General features: G+C 40.0%; 1 protein-coding gene and 1 long non-coding RNA gene across 2 annotated transcripts in view; one reads left to right on the forward strand and one right to left on the reverse strand.

The window, feature by feature from the left end:
• Positions 1-20,159, forward strand: mlycd (malonyl-CoA decarboxylase). The gene is made up of 5 exons (XM_053622843.1): positions 1-766; positions 8,144-8,256; positions 8,395-8,551; positions 8,667-8,819; positions 17,525-20,159. The coding sequence occupies exons 1-5, from the start codon at positions 119-121 to the stop codon at positions 18,068-18,070; spliced, it is 1,617 nt and encodes a 538-aa protein (XP_053478818.1). The 5' UTR covers positions 1-118; the 3' UTR covers positions 18,071-20,159.
• LOC128606590 (uncharacterized) overlaps positions 17,940-22,052 on the reverse strand; it is an 18,470-nt gene continuing 14,357 nt past the window's right edge. Inside the window, exon 6 of the long non-coding RNA XR_008385708.1 lies at positions 17,940-18,072. This is a non-coding gene — a long non-coding RNA (uncharacterized LOC128606590). The remainder of the gene's footprint in view (positions 18,073-22,052) is intronic.

The following is a 22,052-nucleotide window of genomic DNA, read 5'->3' on the forward strand; positions in this document are numbered from 1 at the left end:
TTTTTCCACATTTATTTCACGTGTTTAACATATATTTGTAATCCAATCCGGAATAGGTGTTTAAAATCCGCGGACCTGGCAACACTGTTAGGAACGCTTCCTCTTTAAGAACCCGGAAATGCTTTACTACAGCATGAGGCGAACGGGGTTTATTTTGGTACTGAGCACAGGTTTATATACTGTGTGTGCCATGATAGCCGTCAGATTAATCGTGTGTACTTTCTCAAGGACCTGGCGACACAGATGTGTTTCTGAGTCTGTCCAGAGCTTTAGACTGTGGACCTGTCGTTCATGTTCCTCCGTCGCAGGACATATTATTAATAATAATAATAATAATAATAATAATCAGCATAAAGACATGAGGATCATGGAGGAGATGCTGCGGAGGACTGTGGTTCCGTTACCGAATTACGAGACGAGAGACAAATCCCCTCCACCCCCTGACTCCAACAGCTTGGACTTCATGCACTTCTACAGAAACCTGGGAAAGGAGCAGAGACTGGTGTTCCTTGAAATACTGTCCAGGGAGTATGGAGTGGATCACAGAGGAGCTTCAGAGATGGCGCGGAAACTGGTCGATATACAGTCACGGGACTTGGCTACTATATTGCAGGCTGAAGACAGACTGCGTTACAGTTTAACCCCAAGATACAAACATTTACTGAGCCATGTTAGCAAGGTGGAAGGAGGGGTGAAGTTTCTGGTGGACCTCCGAGCTGAAGTTCTTGACTTTACCTCTAAAGTTACAGACAGCCCGCACTTGAGGGTAAATTCTAGTCTTTGCACTGACTATTAACATTTAACACAACACTAACAGTCGAAGTCTTTTACACAGATATGACTCTGGGTGGTGTGTGGAAAAGTTCTGAAGTGCCTGAGAGTGTTTACATAACAGCACCAGTGCCCCTTCACCCACTTCAGCCTCTGGTGTCCTGTTTCATGAGCATGACCTCAGACACTGCCTGACTTTTACCCTACTTCAGCAGTGAAAGTCCAGCTCTTTCCTTTTCAGTGGCATTACTCCATAACAAGACATGCATTGTGGCATATTGCGTTTGGCTAGTGATAGACTTTAGTTTACTAATAGAAATTCATTTACATTTCACATTTCTCTCATTGGTGACTAAGTTTACACTGTGATTTTCGACACTTTTTTTTTTGTTGTCACAGAAAGCTCCGGAAGCTCTGCGCTGCCATGAATGAGAAAAAAAAAATAAATCACATTATTATGAGAAAAATATTATTAGTAAAAAATAAAATCCCATTGTGTTATTTCACCAACTATCACGATACTCAGATGAAATGTCACGTTATTACAGGACACGTCGTGTACGAGATAAATATCGGAAAAGCAACTTAACTGATCTTGTTTTTACACTATTTAACAATAGTATTAATGGGATTGTCTTTAGTATACAGACTGTATACAAAGGCTTCTCAATTCACAGCAGTTATCCGGACCACCCCCCCCCCCCCCCCCCCCAAAAAAAAAAAATTGGTCAGACCTTTTTATAGGTTGCTTTATTCTTAGCTGAGCCACTTGAACGACATGGGAAACCATTAAGTGTCTACAGGCTGGGTATGCTGTTATGCAAAATGCAATCTGACTTCTATTAAAAGCTTTGTCTCCTTGAGGAGTTGAGCTGAGATGCAGGAATCTCCTTTGACGCAGGCTGTACAGGAACCAAGCTCCTAACTTTACACCCATTACCAATGTTTTTATTGCAATAATGCCATGTATTTCTCATAATAACAAGGTCTTTTCACGTAATAATGGAATACTGTTATCGATCTAACGTGATGTTTTCACATAATCGCATGATCTTTTTATCGTTATAACGAGATACCGATGAGATTTTTTTATTTCATGCGTGGAGGTGCAGAGCTTCCATAGAAAGCAATCACACATCGCAAAAGAATCCTTTGGTCGTGAGTCATGAGTTCAGCCATCTTAGAACACGTGACGATTTTCACCGAATGCTGATTTTGTGCAAACAAATACAGTTGGCGAGAATGTTCTAGCAGTGTCAAAAAAAATTTTTATTTAAATCTCTGAGTGTGACCGATGCTATGGTCTAAAAGTCACCAATATTAGGACAGCACAGAATTATGCGAAACTCACAGGACGGCTGAAGATACTGTAGTGCCAGTGGCAAAAACGAAATGTGCTAATGTAGAGAAGAAAAATCCTTACAAGCTCAAGTTTACTCTAAAATCTTTTTCTGTTCACGCAACTCCATTTTCTGCCAAGCTGGCATTGCGGTGATTGAAGGTGTAAACAGAATATACATATTTTCTTTAATCACAGGTTTTTGTCATCAGATGATCTTCATTTTATAATCTGACATGGAGAACGCATTTCTGCATAGTCTGTTGTAGAATTTATTGGGTTCATCATGTACAGTGTCACAGCTAATGATCTTAACAGACCATAATCACAGTCTAATATCTTATTTACACCTGTCATTCAAAGTAAATGAAACGTATCTTCCGTTTATTTATGAAACGAGTCCTCAGTCCAAATGGAGGTAAGACATTTTGTTTTGCTAGTGTTCGAGCCATGGGCATTGCCATTATCCATTAACCTAGTGGTGGAGAACCTTACCGTTCTGAGTGATTTCCCAAAAGTCTTGTTTGGATTGGCTAGGGCAATAACGGAGTTCATTAGGCACTCCTTTGTTGCTTTTGTGTTCACACTACAAATGTTATGTAGCTATATGTGTCCCAGATCACCTCTGAAAGTGGTTTGATTGATCGGATCACAACGTGCCACAGAGACACATTAGACCCCGTTCACACCCTGTACTCAGCGTTGTCCCCTTATGATCAGATCACCCTATAAATAATAAATAAATAATCAGTTTATTAGCTAGTGCATCATTTAAGTAAAAGCGCCGTGGTTTGGTTGAGCAGAAACTATGGTCTTTGTAGGAGTTCAAGTTCTGCAAATAGGATAAATCATTTTGATTCTAGCCTAAACGTGTGCCAAGTGCATTGCTCTGAAATGAACATTGAAGCAAAGAGCTGTATTTCATTGCATTTAGAGTTTCAAAACTGCTAACTTCAGCACACATTAACTTTTAAATCCTAAGTCTCTGGGGAACCGTTCAATGCCTAAAAGTGATCTGCATGCTACTGAGCCTCACAACCAAATACGAAGATCTAATAGCTGCTCACCGTGGAACTGAGGAGATCGAACAATTTCAGAGTGTGAAGTTTGCCCCAGCATTAAAAATCTGTGGATGATCAGTTAAGGATTCCTTGCTCAGCATGGCCCGTATTTTTGTCTTGCCTCCAGATGTTATTCAGCCTCTTTGCAGATTGCTGAGGAATAGGGCTGAGATTTATTAGTATATAACATGCTGTGTCAACATGTTTCTCCAAAATCTACACTGTTTTATTAGTTAGGACTGGTTTAGCACTCACAAATGTCAATGCACTCCAAAATTTCCATTTTAAGTTTTGAAGAGACGAGCAGAATGTCATTTGTTATGGTTTTTAAACATCAGTTCTCATTTCATAAGAGAATGAGCCGCTCGGTATTTTTCCATGATTACAGTGTGATTTAATTTCAATGCCTTAACCATAGTCTGACATTCAAACTGAATTACACTTAATAATATGCTTAAAAGCTCCATTAGAAACTTGATTGAAGGACGATTAAGATGTGCATGGTCAGTAGAGGGGTTTAAACTTATAATTGACAGGCAGGAAAACTCTTCAAAGCAAGCGTGAAATGATTTAAAGGCACTTCATACCAGACAGTGTGTCGTGCATCACATGGTGTCTTTCTGAGATGTTCAAATTTGTGCACTGAGGCAAGAGTAAAACTGTTTGATGTTTTGACTATGTATAAAATTTGAGAAAACTTTGTTGGGGAAACATTTTGACCTGCTTGCATTGCATATTAAATCCAATATCAAATACCGAGGTATATTACAGTAGGCTTCTATATAGACAGTGTCTTACACCAAGCCTTCTCACAGATTATTATTCTAGTTTTTATCAATTATGAGGCTCCCTTGTATGTAACTTTTCATTTATATTACTCATTGTTTGTTTTTGTGCAGCATGCACAGGAATCGTCACCCACCTTTAGTATGAATGACTAACATGTATTTTTGAACACTTGTGCAATACATGCATGCCAAGACGTACAGCAATGTCATGACACATGACCACATGACATAGTATTTGACATAATTACCATTGCCATATGACCATCCTTCCCCTCGCCTAATACTAATACATATGTTGGAGCTGTGTAAAGCTCTTAAGGTCAAAGCTACAGATAACCTGTTTATTAGACTACTGTCAACTTCTTTCATCTCCACACGGCCGTATTGAATATATTTAATATCTTTGAGACATTTAGAACTCATTCCCATTCGTTATCTCACTCCCATGCTGTCAGTGAGCAAGCTAGCTTCTCAGTCTATTGTGGGATGTGCCATCCCTCCATTCTCCCTGGTGGAGCTGGATAGTCCCCTAGGTCAGGTTGCACTGACCTCCCACTGGCCTCACTGTCTGTTCTATGCATTTACAACTCTACCACTGTTTCTGCCCACATTGTACAGAATATTTAGTGAGCAGACCACAGGGTTCCCTTAGACCTGCCGCTTTTAGTAGTTAACAGAATGCCTTAGCAGCTTCCTCCTCGAATATCTCTATTGTCCTAAATGGAAGAAAATGATTTAGTAGCCTTGGCCAGGTTACCCGGACCTGTGGGTCTGGCCCTCCAGAGTGAAGTGTAGGTTGAGGATTATTCCTGAACGAAAGAACTAATACAATGTCAGCTCGCAGGTGGAAACTGTTCAGCTAATGGTGTGCATCTGAATTTAATGCACTGCTCAGTTCCTAGAGTACTAGCCTTCCTACTGGGACTGCTAGACAGCAGAAAGTCCCCATATTGAAGTGGTGGCCATTGCACCATTTCATAGCACCGTTGATTGTGTGTCTCTGGGAACTCAACAGCTAGGGAGCTTTCGTCTGCCACAATTCCCCAAGAGCTTGAAGTGGGATCTCACCCTTGTACTGGAGTACCAAAATATCACCCCTTATGAGCCCTTCTAGGATGCTGAACTGAAATGGGTTTCTCTAAGGACTGCCTTTTTGCTCGCAGTCACTTCAAGCAAAAAGAGTGAGAGGACTACATGCATTGGTTATGAGCTCGCCTTGCATGTGTTGGCGGCCATAAGAGTCTGGATTGACCTTGTGCTTGAATCTGGGGTTTACTTACATTGGTAACCAATCACTTGGTTGACATTGCAGTGTTCCTTGAAAGGGGCTCTTTTTTTTTTTTCCAGAACTTGATGATGGATTGTGGTGTCTTTGAGTCTTTGCCTCGTGGCCATCAAATGAACTGTTTATCTGCCAGATAGAAGATACTTGAAGTGCCCATGTATAAACAGAGACTGGCTCACTGGTTGGTGGATGTCATCATCAATAGCCTACAGGGCCATATGACAACAGTGTTTATATCATAATGGACAGATTTTTGAAGGCAAGAATAATATCAGGCCCTGGAAAGGGGACGTGAGTCTCTCACTCTCTGTAGTCAATTTTAAAGCATGACATGGCAAAAGCACTTCAAAAATATTGGCAACAAATGAATCAAGACACAATTACCAGAGGTAAATTGGTCATGTACAGTATTAGATACATGACTTATTTATTACTTACTTTGACTCCAGTGTACTTTATATATGTCTATTTCACTTAGGGTTGCAAACAATTTCTGAGGGCTCTGCAGTTTAGAAAAGTTTGGCGAGCATGGTGCTGTATATCTGCAGTGTGATGTCATGATCCATCCTCAGTTTCTGGGGGGTAAAAAGCCACATAAGCAAATGCAAAGCAGTGGTAGGTGCAGATTTTTTTTAAATTGCTGTCAGTTGCTCTGACGTTTAAAGTAGAATAATATCCTGTAAGTGCTTAGAAGTAATTTCTCTGTCCATATTGGGGTTGATTGATTGATTGATTTAAAAAAAAAAAAATACTTTTAAGTTGAATGGAAATGTGCTTAGTGAAGGCTCTGAGCCAGGGACAAAACACAAACTAGACTTGTGAGACAGAAAAATGAAGCAAGTTGCAGACTATAACTGCTGTGTATCTCTTCTTGGTCATGGGCTTCTCTAATGATCTCAGACTACTCTGGGTGCAGCTGATGGGAAATTTCATTCTTTGGGCTCTAGCACGTCCATATTGTTTTGAAGATAATGGGTGTATTATTAATAGTTATGCACCCATCTTATATTGAAGCCCCATACTGTTTTTTCAGATGATCTTTACAACTTCCAGATTTAAGATTTAAAAATGGCTGAAGATGGAGCGGACCTCATGTGAAAAGGGAGACTGTTCCAAAGTTTGGGATCAATCACAGAAAGGACTTGATCACCTTTTGTCTTTGTACGACAACCGGGGACAGATCGAAGAAGTTGATTACATGATCTCAATGCTTTAGTGGAAGAGAAAGGTGAAGAAGGTCAATGATGCACTGTGGAGCAGAAAGAGAAAGAGCTTTGTATACATAAATTATAATTGTAAAATCAATTCTAAACTTGACAGGAAGCCAGTGAAGAGATGTCAGAGCAGGGGAAATATGATCCCTCTTTTTGGTCCCTGTTAAAAATCTAGCTGCTGCATTTTGCACAAGCTGCAGCTGAGATAAGGCAGGTTGAGGAAGGCCAACATACAAAGAATTACAGTAGTCCACCTGTGATGGAACAAGAGCATGAATCACAGTTTCTAGGTCTTTTCTAGAGAGAAACTGTTCTAACTTTGCAATAGATCTTCAATGAAAGAAGCTTCCCTTAACAGCAGCACTGATTTGTTTATCAAAGTGCAAGTTTGGGTCAAAATTAGCTCCAATATTTTTGACATATTTGTTAACAGAGAGAGGACCTAACTGGGCCTCAAGAGGAGAAGAGACAGTAGGGGAGCCCAAAATAATGACTTCAGATTTGCTTTCATTTAACTGCAGACGTTTGTTAGCCATCCAACATTAATATCCTCAAGACATTTAAAAAGGAAACCAAAAGGACTGATGCCATTTGACTTAACTGGTAAATATCATCAGCATAGCAGTGAAAGGAAATATCATATTTCCGAAAAATAGAACCCAGGGGAAGGGGAAAACAACAGAGGACCAATAGGGAGGGACTGCACAGTTGCTATGATTGACAGGGGAGAAAGAGTATGAGATCATCAGGATTCTGACTTTTTCCATATTTTTTTCAGATTCTAAAATAAAATTACACTATATATCTGTGTTTTCTGGAGATGTTCTGCTTGTAAAATCTACATTGACTCTATCCCTTGCCCATCCAAGGGGTCATCTGACAAACTTGAGGTAATATAGTAATGGAGAACTTAAGATGGCATGAATGGGTAAGGGCAAATTAAGGAGGGAATGTTAAAGTACTTATAATACTCAAAATACTTATAACTGATAATTTGTGTAGGACTAGGTCATTTTTTACTTTGTAGGTTTGGATTTTTGTGAGTCACACCAAAGTGTGTATGTGTCTTTGCACATTTGTGATGGTGCAAATACACAGATTTCACTGAAGGGTGTGCCTAAGGGTGCATGTACGATGGTGATCACACGTCTGTGCCTCTGTGTGATTGTGCACAAGAGTGCAGTTCTCTGAACCTCTTCAGATATGAAAGCTGACCCACTGGAGTGGCGTGCCTCCACGCTGAAATTGCGTTCTGTTTACCACAGATCTTCTCCACTGTCTCTCGGAGCACATCTAATAACATTAGCTGAAGGGCAAACAAACAGGCCTAGAGTGCAGCAGCCTGCAGAGAGAAATCTGATTTGTCTAAATCCGAAACTCAACATGCCAGACTGCAGAAGATCAGAAACCGGCTGTGAAATATTAATGTGCCGAGGAGCCGCGAGGTTTTACATATGCATCAGACGTAATGTAATCCGGATGCAAATGAAATTAGTGTTGAATTAACTTACTTGAATAAATTCTTTGATTTCCATACTAGAGAGGGATTTCATTAGCTAACATACACAAACTGTCAACTAATGAAGAGTTCATTAGCTGATTTGGAAAGTTATAGAAACAAGCTCTTGTTGGATTTAATTAAATGTAATTGTGTGTGTGTGTGTGTGTGTCTGTGCGTGTTTTAGGATCTTAACAGCACTTTGAAGAGCCTCCTGTCCGAGTGGTTCTCTGTCGGGCTTCTCCGGTTAGAGAGAATCACATGGCAGTCCCCTTGTGAGCTCCTTCAGAAGATCAGCCAGTAAGATTCAGTCACCTCTACAGAATGCTGAAAAAGACATCCAAAGCCTTGACATAATGCTTTAACTAAATTGAGTCATCAAATAGGAATCACTCATGAAAGCGACTAGTGAATGTTGATCAGGATGTGTGTTTACAGGTATGAAGCGGTGCACCCAGTGCGTAACTGGACAGACATAAAGCGCAGAGTCGGGCCTTATAGACGCTGCTACTCCTTCACACATGCCTCTATGCCTGGAGAACCTCTGGTGGTCTTACATGTAGCCCTCACCCAGGACATATCAGATAACATCCAGGTTAGGGAACACTATCTCACAATCACCTGCCAGACTTTTCACTCACTTTCTTCATACTGTTTATTCACACTTGATATCACTTTGCTGATGGTCATCAGTGTTGTTCGTTGTTTAGAGCATTGTGAGAGAGTTCGCCACACTGGATGCAGTAGAGGAAGTGGAGAAGATCAATACTGCCATCTTCTACTCCATCTCCTCCACCCAGGCCGGTCTGCAAGGGGTGGATCTCGGCAATTACCTCATCAAGAGGGTGGTGCGAGAGCTGCAGGTTGGTGTGATGATGTAGACACATAGCACATACTGTATGTGTGGTGGTCTGGGCAAACTTTTCACATGGTGACTTGTGGCATTTTCTACTATGTTTAGTTTTGGAAACTACAGGCTTTCCTCAAGTATAGTTCTTTAGAACCTTTCTCTTTAGCATGAAGTGAAGTTTTCAAATCCAAAAGATAAATGGGAGAGACAATTACATTTAAATATACCATTTCAAATCCAACCTCCTGATCAAATGTATGACCAATAAATATGACCGTTGAGACTGTCAATCTTCAGTTCTTTGTTAACTGGCTCGAAGTTTAGAAAGTTGTTTATATTAAATATAGCTTATGTTTTCAATTCAGCCACAGCACCATCCAATATGTTTTCCAAGGCTGCCACATACAGTACATACATTCAGTTGCAAGTTTATTAAGTACTTTATTACTTTTTTGTTTCTTTTTTTAGACAGTCAAAATAAATATTAATATTTACACACAGGCGGGAAGTTCACCTTGTGAAGATGACCCGAAATGAATCTGTGCATCCTGTAGCAGAGATTTAAAGTTGGGCTAGATTTTTTTATTTATTTATTTTTAATAAAAAGTTTAAACAATTTTTCAGAATATTTAGTAAAGTTTTCCTCACATTTTGTAGCTGCGGATGAAATATCAGCTTGGTGGAGAAACTCTGGTCTCTGTGGCACCCCAGAATAAAATTAACGATCTCTCATCATGTCCCTACCTAACCATCAATCATGTTGCCTTTCAAATCTCTTTCAAAGCTCTCCTTCTTACTCTAGAATTCAAGAGTTTTTTTGTTTGTTTTTTTTATAGGCTGAAGCATGTGCATGTTTTGGAGGCAGAGTTATATAGAGGCTGTTTTGAGTTTCAAAACAGCTAACTTCAACTAATCTCTACCAAAATCATTGGCTGAATCCGAATGTCCCTATGACCCTACTATAGGAGGCATAAAGCAATACGCCAAAGGAGTAGTATGTCCAAATTTTCAGTACTCATAAAACATTAGGTGAGAAAAACCATGTATGATGTATAAATGACCTGCTGCTTCCACAGAGATTCTGCAGTAGGGAACCAATGGACATTGTATTATCACATAAGGCAATCAAAATGACGGAAGGCAGAGCGTCGGCTCTTTTTAAGCTGTAGGTGACATGACAATGCCAACATGGCGGATGTAGTTTGTCCAGATTGTATTCATGCTACAGACTTATAATGATCAGTATGTACTGTATCAACGTCCGAGCAACAGGTACTGTGACAGTATGCGATTTCAAACGCAGCTATTGACTATACTGTTACTAAATTGCCCAAAATTCACCAGGATAGTACAAGTCCATTGGTGTATGGCTGCCCAGAACTAGCACACATTCATAAAACAAAACAATTCAATTTAATTTTATTTGTATAGCACATTTATCAATAGACATTGTCACAAAGCAGCTTTACTGAATCTTAACAAGAACCAGATGGAAAGATACGGAAGCTCTTCCATGTTGGAGACGTACACATGCTTTTCTGACTGAAAACAGAATTGTGCCAGAAGGTTGAAATACAAGAGGCACTCTGGTTTATAGATTCAGATGATTATTATTATTTTTTTTTTTTTTTGCTTCATGGAAAATGCTGATGAAATAAAGAGCAGAGTGGCTGCTTGTGTAATGGAGGTTAAGAGCTCTTAGGAGAGAGCTGTAGGGTTGCCACTCACTATCGAACAGCTGAATGAAGGAGCAGGGGAAATGGGATAGGGGCAAACACAGGGCTGATGGGTATAATTTCATGCAGATGATCCACACCGTTATGATTAACTCTTGTGCTGCAGTGAGTGAGCCGGTTGTCTCACTGTGTTTCGCAGAATGGTGAACATGCATGATGTTTTCATACCCATGTTCATATTAATTGTGTAGACATCTTGCACTGTAATTTATTTTGACTTAATTTCTCATTAAATTAACATCTATGATTTTTTTTTTCTTTATATTTACACTACAACACTATTGAATTCTCGAATCAGTGGGTGTGCATTGATTTTGTAAAACACCACGGCGCTGACAGTAGTTTTGGCTGTAACATTAATGAAAGATTAGCCAATTAGCCATAATATTAAATCCACTGACCGTAAAGAGAATAACATTGTTTATCTTCTGACAGTGGCACCTGTCAAGGGGTGGGATATATTAGGCAAGCGTAAGGATCTGAGCAACTCTAACAAGGGCCAAATTGTGTGGCTAGATGCAGTGGTTAGCACCTACTAGAAGTGGTCCATGTGAGCATCAGAACTGGACCATGAAGCAATGGAAGAAAGTGGCCTGGTCTGATTAATCACGTTTTCTTTTACATCATGTGGATGGCCGGGTGCGTTTGCATCGATTTCCTGTGGAAGAGATGGTACCAGGATGCTCTGGGTAATGTTCTGCTGGGAAACCTTTAGGTCCTGGCATTCATGTGGATGTTACTTTGTCAAGTACCACCTACCTAAACATTGTTGCAGACCAAGAACACCCCTTCATGGAAACGGTATTCCTACCTCCAGCACCACCGATGAACGACACTGAACACCGATGCCCCCCAGGGCTGTGTGCTCAGTCCATTGCTTTTTACCCTGCTGACTCATGACTGTGCTGCCAAGTTCAGTTCTAATCAATCAATATTGCTGAAGACAGTTGTGGACCTCATCAGTAACAATGGTGAGTCGGCATACAAGCAGGAGGTGAACCAGCTCACAGAATGGTGTAGAGACAACAATCTATCTCTTAATGTTGATAAGACTAAAGAGATGAACTTCAGGAAAACCCAAGTGGACCACTCTCCACTACACATCCATGGAACAACTGTGTATACAGTCAAAAGCTCCAAGTTTCTTGGTGTTCACATGACCGAGGACCTCTCCAGGACTCTCAACACCATCTGCCTAGTCAAGAAGGCCCAGCAGCGCGTCCACTTCCCGTGAAGGCTGAAGAGAGCCAAACATCCCTTTCCCATCTTCACCTCCTTCTAGCTAAAAAACAGTTAAAAAGTGTGATTTGAATCATTGGTAAATCACTGTGGTAAATACAAAAATTCTTCCACTCCGCTACGTTTCAGGTCGTATCACACCCCTGCCATGGATTATTTTTGTATAACAGCATGGTTTTAGTGTTAGTCCTTACATATATAGTTAATAACTCAAAATACTGATATTGAAATATGGAGTTAAGTTGAAATAATGAGATCTAGAGTGTCAACCTTTTCCACAATTTGTCTTTTAAGGCTTTTGGGGGGGATTAGTATGCTCAGAGACAATGTTAGTTTGAATTGTGGAGTGTTTCGGAGGGGTGAAGGTGACTCATTCTGCCAGTGGGGAACAGCTACAGTGATGGATGCAAGAAGGAGGGCAAGGAAAAAAGCAAATAATAATAATAATAAATAAAAGGTCATGCTGTGATTTAGGGGGAGGAGAGACGGGTCTAGTCTGTCTTACAGTGTTGTACTCATGAGGCATTTCTACCCTTACTTTCTCTCACTTTCTTTACATCTCTCTCTCTCTCTCTCTCTCTCTCTCTCTCTCTCTCTCTCTCTCTCTCTCTCTCTCGTAGGCCTGCTGACTGAGGATTTGCAGTAAATTTAGCTGATGAATAGAAAATGACCCCCAGACACACTTATCCTCACTTCCTCCACAAGCTTGATAGAGAGCATGCTGATAAATGATGAAAAGGCAGAAGGAGGGAAAAAAAAACAGATTTAGTCTTTCCCTTCAGGGACCAGGCTGACAGTCTGCCTTATTTTGTTGTCTGCTTTCTCAGACTCAAATATAGACCAGAGAGAGAATGAGTGAACGAGGGTGGGTACAGTGGATGTAAAAAAGTCTACACACCCATGTTAAAATGGCAAGTTTTTGTGATGGAAAAAAAAATGAAACCAACATAAATAATGCCAGAACTTTTCCAACCCTCAATGTAAAATTACAATATGTAAAAATTTATGTGGCAAAACGATCAGAAACATTTTAGGGAAAAATAAACAACTTACAATAACATTGTTGCATAAGTGTGCACACAAAAAGTGTGTCCATCCAAAATTTACCAAAGGAGAAGACTATAACTTACCAGGGAAACTGCCAAGAGACCAACAGCAACAAAGGGGCTGCAGGAATATCTGACACGTACTGATTTCTCTCTGCATGTGACACCCCCCCCCCCCCCCCCCAAAAAAAAAAAAGGCACATCAACAACAGAACATGTCCATGGTGGTGGCAGCATTGTGCTTTAGGGCTGCTTTTCTTCAACTGAAACTGGGCCTTTAATCTGGGTGGGGGAATCATGAACTCCAAATAACAGTCAATTTTGTCACAAAACTTTAAGGCTTCTGCCGAGCACTTATGATGAAAAGGGATTTCACCTTTCAGCATGACAGTGACCCAAAGCACACCTCCAAATCAACAAAGGAATGGCTCCACCAAAACAACATCACGGTTGTGGAATAGTTCAGAGAGTCCAGACCTAAATCCAATTGAAGATCTGTGGGATGACCTGAAGAGGGCTGTGCACAGGAGATGCCCAGCCAATTTGACAGAGTTAGAATGCATTTACAAGTAAGAATTGTTAAATATTGCTAAGATAAGATGTGCCAAACTGATTGACTCTTACCCAAAAGATGCCTTCATAAAATCTAAAGGTGCTTCAACAAAGCATTAGTTTAGGGGTGCGCACTCTTATGCAACCAGGTTATTGTTAAAAAAAAATAAAATATATATATATATATATATATATATATATATATATATATATATATATATATATATAATGATAATGATTCTTACTGTTTTTCACTTTAATTTATAGGGTGCAATTTCACAGTAAAGGTAGAAATGATCACTTTTTTTATCCCACTTTTTTGTCCCATGTTTACATTGCACATATACACTTTTTCTTTTGCACATTTTGTCTTTGCACTATTCTTAATATATTTTTTTGTGTTTTCCTACGTCCTCTATATCAGAGGTTGCTGGGAGGATTCACAAAGTAAGAATTGCATTGTCTTTTCCTGTACATAAGACAATAAACTCTTGAATCTTGAATCTGGAAAAGACTCTGACATGATTGATTTTTGTTTCAATTGGTGTTTTGTTTTTTGTTTTTGTTGTTGTTTTTTTTTTTTTTTTTACATCAAAAAAAACCTGCCATTTTAACAGGGGTGTGTTGACTTTTTATATCCATTCTATGTGTGATATTAGTCCAGGTGAAGTGAGGAAAAATAACTGCAGAGGTCTTGATATGGCTAAGCATATTTGTCAGAGGGCAGAATCAGAGCTGTGTGATAGTCATGGTAGCAAAGAGATAGCTGCTCTGTGAAAAGACCATGATGTGTGTTTTGATTGTACAAAAGGCTTACACACTGCTGTAATAGTCGCACAAAAAATAGTCATGTCACTTGCACTTAAACATTAGCTTTCTAAATGTGTAATGTACCATTAGCTTTTGATTAGCCTTCAGGTTGTCTCATGTATTATTATTATGCTTCCACTTAATGTCCACTTTATTAGACACACTTACATTGTTGGTCCTTTTTGTATGAACAGTTGGACACTACATGTCAATTTTTCTATGCACAGTTTGTGTTAATCGTCCTCTGCTCTACATCACTGGTAAGATTGCAGCCACAAGAGCGGTTGTTATTATATAGCAGACTGTGTGAGAATGTGTTCTGCTTGTCAGATTATATGATATACACTATGATATGCACTTTTATTAGGAACAGTATTCTAATACTGGGAAGGCTCTTCCTTTGCTCTCAAAACAACTTAAATTCTTCATGTCATGGATTCCACAAGATGTTGGAAACATTCCTTTGAGATTCTGGTCCATGTTGATATGATTGCATCACACAATTCCTGCAGATTTTTCAGTTGCACTTGCATGCTGTGAATCTCCAGTTCTACCACATCGAAAAGGTGTTCTACAGGATTCAGATCCGATGACCGAAAAGGCCACTGAAGAACACTGAACTCATTGTTATGTTCATGAATCCAGTCTGAGACTTTTGCTTTGTGATATGGTGCATTATCATGCTGGAAGTAGCTATTAGAAGATGGAAAATTGTGGTCATGAATTGTGGTACATGTTCAGCAACAATATTCAAATAGGCTGTGGCATTCAAGCCAAGACTGATTTGGTATCAATGGGCCCAAACTGTACCAAGAAAACATTCCCCACACCATTACACTACCTCCACCAGCCTGGACTTTTTACACAAGGCAGATTGGGTCCATGCATTCATGCTGTTGGCGCCAAATTCTTACCCTAACATCTGTGTGCCTCAGCCGAAATCAAGATTCATTCATGCTGGGGTAAAGATAAAATTGATGTGTTTAACAGAGCATGTGCTTGCCAATTGGCTAGTAATAACGCCTGCTAGCTACAGCTCTCTTCTACTTTCCATGCTGCATCACTTTATAACATGTTATGATAGAACCGTGATGACACTCTTCCTGCTGCCACAATTCACTCTTCTTTTCTTTTAAAGCCCACACTTTTAATTGATGTTTTGCCACTGCCACTCCTGTACAGTTATATGTGGGTTTCGTGTAGTCCTATGCCATCCTCCTGTTGGTGAATTTTAGACGAGCATTGTAGCAGCAGTCACACTGTAAGATTTCTGTCACTGCCAGAATTTTGATGTCAGATGTCTTCGGTTGCAATGACACTAAATTTTAATACACTGTGCATTCTAATTATGCAAACTCAATTGGCAACCAAATAATTCTGTTCTGTGCAGACTTTGTCCGAGAATAAAAATGGCTGAAATTCCTCCATCTGGCTTTATACAGATTAGCACGTCATCATGTCAGGGTCACTGTTGTTCTGAGAACGGTCTCTTAAGCAAAAGGCTACATGATGGCACATGCAGTGTTGGCATTGGTGGCTCAGTGGCTAAAGTAACTGATCAGAGGTTCGAGTCTCAGCACTGCCAAGATGTTGGGCCTTTAACCCTCTCTGCTCCAGCCGTATCATAGCTGACCCTGCGCTCTGACCACAGCTTCTTGACAAACTGCGATATATGAAGAAACTTTCACTATACTATAATATGTACTCAAAAAGAAAAGAAATGTCCTCTCACATTCAACTGCTTTTATTTCCAGCAAATTTCTTAACATGTATAAATATTTGTATTAACATAAAAAGATTCAACAACTGAGACTCAGACATAAAAAGATTCAACAACTCAGACATTTTATGAACAAAAATGGAATAATGAGTCCCTGAATAAAGGGGGTCGATATCAAAAGTAACAGTGAGTATCTGGTGGCCAGCAGCTGCTTTAAGTACTACAGTGCATCTCATCCTCATGGACTGCACCAGATTTGTCAGTTCTTGCTGTGAGATGTTCCACCACTGTTCCACCAAGACATTTAAAAGTTCTCGATCATGTCTGGCTGGGACACATGTTTACATGTAATTTTCCACTGCAAGGACGATCAGCTGTCCTACCTGTCTCCCTATAGCACTGTCTCAGGCGTCTTACATTATGGACATTGCAGTTTATTGCTCTGGCCACATCTGCAGTCCTCATGCCTCCCTGCAGCAGGCCTATGGCATGTTCACATAGGTGAGCAGGAACCCTAGACATCTTTCTTCTGGTGTTTTTCGGAGTCAGTAGAAAGGTCTCGTTAGTGTAATAAGTTATTGTAATTGTGACCTTAATTACCTACCGCCTGTAAACTGTTCGTGTCTTAAGGACTGTTCCACATGTGCAACAATTGTTTATGGTTCATTGAACAAGCATGAAAAACATTGTTTAAACCCTTTCCAATAGAGATCTGTAAAGCTTATTTGGATTTTGCAAAATGATCTTTAAAATACAGTCTCCTGAAAAAAGGACATTTCTTTTTTTGCCGAGTTTATATGTGACAAATAAAGGCGGCTGCTTCTTCTCTTGTATTGCGGCAACCATTAGTTTTTATTTCTTCAGCTGCTATACAAGGTATATAGCATAGGTAACCGTATATACAGTAGCAGCTCCTACAAAAATTTTTATACAATGTACATCACAATAAATAAGCAAGGAGTGCAGGGAAAAAAACAACTAGCAACTTGGAACATTTTGCATCACTGACATTAATGGAGCAGAATAAAATGTTTTATTAAGCATAATAATTTGTATGCCAATCATCAGAGTTTCCTGGTGTGACATTTGGTACAGCATATTTCCTGCACATCAGGACATAAATCATTTTTTAGGTGCTGTGCTACTCGTCATAAAGTACACGAACAAATGCGAAGTAAAAGTTTTGTTCCTTTCTTTCAATTGCCAAAATTAGTGTGTTAAAGGTACTCATTTTACTTCAGAAGCATAATAGCATGAATCAGTTTCAGCAAATGCTGATGCCTTCCACGGTGCTGACTATTACTGGAATGGAGGTATTTACTTTGCAGTTGAAAACAGTTTGCAAGTTGTATATAAAGTGATATGATTATATAAAATAGATAATACAATCAGGTATGGCATATCAGTGTAACCTAATCTGAAACTAATAATAATAATAATAATAATAATAATGCAGACAAAAACCAAGGTGCAAGGTAGTAAAGCAAGTAATTTTAAAAACATTCCAGTATTTTCCCTAATCAAATAATCAGACTTTCACATCAAATAATGTTGTTTGTGATCTAGTGAAAAGCATGATATTAGGATTGATTTTTCCTTTTATCTGTTTCTACAGAGTGAATTTCCTCACATGGCTCAGTTCTCCAGCCTCTCTCCTATCCCTGGTTTTACATCATGGCTGCAGGGTTTCCTGGTTCAGTACAGGAAGGACGGCCGTGCCACCGAGCTGCTCTCTGAGCATGAGTGGTCGGAAGTGGAGGAGGCGACAGGAGCAGTTTCCGGTGCTGCTGCCCTTGATGCCCTACGTACCCTCCTCGCCTCTGGAGACTGGCATCACTCTGAACGCTTGGTGCGCGCTCTGGAGCCATTCCTGATGCGTCTGTGTGCCTGGTATCTGTATGGAGAGAAGCGGCGCGGTTATGCCCTCAACCCCGTCGCCAACTTCCACCTCCAGAACGGCGCGACCTTATGGAGGCTCAACTGGAACGCCGACACTAGCCCCAGAGGCATCGCCAACTCGTGCGGCATCATGGTCAACTATCGTTACTTCCTTCAGGAGACTGGCGTCAACAGCAAAGCCTACTTGCACAACAAAGTCATCACAGCGTCGGAGCAAGTGCTCAGCCTTGTCGCACAGTTCCAGAAGAATAGCAAACTCTGAACCTATTAATCAGAACAGTACAGGTTTGCATACTGAAGAGTTTAAAAATGATATCTGTTTAAAAATATACTTAAAGGAACAGGTTATAATTTCAAAGTCCTCTGTTGTTTGGGAGGGGAATTTCAACTGCAGTTGCAGTGAAAATGGTCCAGCTTCTCCCAACTGAGCCTGCTGACACTGATCAATGCTATGTATGCCACATGAGATGCCTTTTAAGAAAAAGGGGAAGAGCTAAGTAACAGACTGATAAAACATGAAGAACAACTTGACATGAATAAACATGCAGGGTCTCCCAAAGGTTTCCATAGACTTTATAGCAAAATGTCTTCCACAATTTTTCATACTTTTATTTATTTATTTATGTATATATAATGTGCAGAAGTACCCTTTGTATGGAGACTTATGGGAAACACTGTATTGCATGGGGGTATTGTGAATCACACTTCATCAAGCAAGTAGGGATATTCAGACAGTGAGTATTGGTATCAGGACCATTTACTGGCCTGAAGCACCCCAACAAGTTAGCCTAACAGAGTGTGTCAGGTATAAAAGGGTACATTAACATAGGAGCATATTGCAAACAACGTTGTTACATTTTTAACCGTACTACTAGTCTAGAGTGCCGTTGAGTCTTTTTGAACGAAGACACAAGCCAGACACATCTATCAGCCGAAGTCTTGCTGTCATTAAAGGAAAACTCCACCCTAAAACACATTAAATATTTCTATTGAAGTATTTGTCACGTGTTTAGCGATTACCATACTGTGGTATATAATACTAATTATTCCCATGAGAACTAGTGGTTGTCTATTGCTGTGACATTGCAGGCAGACATTGTGAGCACTATCACAAACTTAAATAAATAAATAAAAAAGAAAAATTGCTGTTAGGTCTTAAAAAGAAAAAAGCAAGCACTGCTTCTCTCACTAACCATTTTCCAGTGACGGTTACGGTCATATTAATGAGAAATCCACTGTGGAAGTAGTGTAGACAGCAAACAATGGGACTCATAGTTCCAGAATGCAATGCAGCTATTCAATACAGTTACGACAGAGACTCTGCTCAGCCAGTTCGCCATGTACAAGATGACAAGCACAATGGCAGTGATGGCAGTATTAGCATGTAAGTTGGCACTTTGGAATCTTCTCTGTCTGAGTAAGGTATACAGATGAGGAGGGTTGAGAGCTGGGCACACTAAAAGGATTAAAGCCCTGCCGCATCACTGTCTTTAGGTAGAGATGAGTTCCCACTGGGTCCACTATTATCTCGTAGTTGTACGCCATTGTGGGTAATGTAGAAGCCGACATGTTGGGAAGAGTGGGTTCAGGGTGGATTTTTTCCTATAAGCGAGTTAACACAGTAGGCTAAATAAAAAGTTGCTCTGAAAGCAACCCCAACCCCACGAAGAGTTTGAGTACATGCATTCAACCAACACACCACTGATGGTTCTCCATAACCTGGCAACAGAAGCTTGCAGAGAGTGACTTGTGAGGATATCAGGATCAGATATGCGCACTTTAAAAAGTCCTAATGGATATAGCGTGCATGTTTCATATCCGGTGTTATTTAGGCTTGTAAATGGTTTGAGCTTCAGTTGTAAACACTAGTTAATGTTTAAAAAATGATTTACTTACAGCCCATATGTAAAACACTTTTCAGTTCATTCACTTGTTTGAGATTTTGCTTGTGCTCTTCTTTTCAATGCACACACGAGTATTATTTTGCTGCAGACCTGTTTTGCGGTTTTGAAAGACGAGGAGTAATGAAGTGAGAAGAATCTATCAGACCCTGTCATGTCCCCACTTCACAATGTGCATTAGAGAGAATGAGGCAGCGCGAGTGGGCGGAGACTGCATGAATAAATGAGGCTTTGATTTCTTTATTAGCGTGATGTCCATTAGTGTGAAATGCTCGCTGCGCATGTCAGGCTGGCCCTTTTTTTTGTTGTTGTTGTTGTTTTTTGTCTTGTCCTCATATAGCAAGCAAAGTACTGTGGATAAGTGAACAATTCATAAGAATGTTTTTTTTTGCTTCAACCCAGATTTATGTATATATTGATTCATTTGTAATAAACCATGGTCTGCAATCACCTCATTTATTCGGCCATTTTTCTCACCCAGCTAACAGTAAGTGCTCTCAGTGCTTGATGAATATTAGATTTGGGAGATGGATTGTAATGTATCTTAAGTAAACCATCCAAGTAAGGAAACACATTTGTATCAGCGTGACATGGCAACCATGACAGCTTTTCTGTCTGCGTTTGAAAAGATTTAACACTCTCCAGCCGTCTTTATTCCTCTGTCTCTTATAGAGCCTGACGAGACGGCGACACTCGCCATCTGTTTTCACTCTATTGTCCTGAAGAATAAAAAACCTATCGGTTGACTGTGAAATTGAATTTTTGCTCCTATCCTTTGAGCTGCACTGCCCTTGAAATGAATGGAGTTCGGAATAATGTTGAAATTGATTGATAGAATTATGATATTCACTTAAACGGCACACAAGTTGGAGGAACAATGCCGATGTTTAAAGGATGCCTTTAGGGAGCCTCTCCAGAAGAGAGTGAGAAAGCGGAGAGTGAATGTTAGAGACGAATGTAGAGTTGCAGGCCCAGTGCTGTTACAGTACACTTCAACACATCAAGGGCTTCACTAAGAGGTAAATGGAGGTGGAGTTACTATGGTAACTGCCCAGAAGCTCCATCTCGTATCCTTCATTCCTCTTTTTATATCAATTTGTCTTAATCTGAGGCTAATTTTATGTATGCTGATGCGGCTTCATACGTCCTGAGTCGTTTCGTGACAGTTTCTCGGACATTCTGGAGCTTGAGCGAGTGATATCAATGCTCTCGCATTCTCCAACGGATAAGAATTTTCAGTTATTGCATAGCTCTGTTCGGGAAGAGCTAGAAATGCCAATGGATCTCATCTGTGTTATTGCTGCATGAACAGATCTGTATTTGGGTAAATCCATGGCAGCTTGGTGTACATCAGAGACTGTAGCTGTATTGTAGCTTTAAGGATCCAGACAGCAGCACTTGAGAGGGAATTGGCTTATTTGAAGTAGAGTGCTGAAGAAAAGGAGATGTTCGCCTTTGCTCTCCCCTCAAGGATTACCGAGGCTGTCATTTAGCGGCGAACCGTCTCTTTTTCACACGCAACGTCCTGCTGAGATTTAATAATGAAAGCTGCTTACTGTTGAATTTGTGATGAATGTGTTTTTTTCAAGTCATAGCTCAAACAAACTACACAAGTTCAATGCTGAATCTAGCCTTTGTGTTCTGAAGTGCTTCGTTAATGAGTTACTGCGTCTTCTGCAGGATCTAGAAAGTTTTTACACCAGATGCCAAAGGAGTAACGGTGGTTTTAGTAGGATGGCACATCTATGTGTGTGGGATAATGGGGATTTTCCATATTTATTAAACTGTAGCCATGCTTTTGTGTGTATGTGCAAACAGCTGCATGTCTGAAGAACAATTTCTATCTGTCCCTTCCTTTTATCCATAAAATCAAATAAACACTAAACACAACAAACCAACATGGCTGTCTGTACATTCTCTACAACAATATAATGCACTGTACATTAATTCGTCTGCCTTTGATTCATTTAGCTATAGTTCAAAACAAGTAAGCTCTAACTGATATACAAATGAAACTCCATTAAAGCAACACTATACAGCCAACGGTTTCTGACCATCAAGCCAATTTGTATTCCAGATTTAGTCCCTCTTTTGCTGTTTGGGGAAGGCCTACATGATAGTCAGGTGTCCACGAACATTTGGTCATATAGCTTATTGTTATTCATTTAACTTGCTAATACATTAGCAAGACCATCTCGAGGCATCTACTATTTCAGAACGAGACTGTACGTGTATTGTTATTTTTCCATCCATTCATCCATCCATTTTCTGTACCGCTTATCCTTACTGGGTCACGGGGAACCTGGAGCCTATCCCAGTGGGCATGGGGCACTAGGCGGAGGA

The sequence above is a fragment of the Ictalurus furcatus genome, chromosome 4 (genome assembly GCF_023375685.1).
Source record: "Ictalurus furcatus strain D&B chromosome 4, Billie_1.0, whole genome shotgun sequence".
NCBI classification, from domain to species: domain Eukaryota; kingdom Metazoa; phylum Chordata; class Actinopteri; order Siluriformes; family Ictaluridae; genus Ictalurus; species Ictalurus furcatus.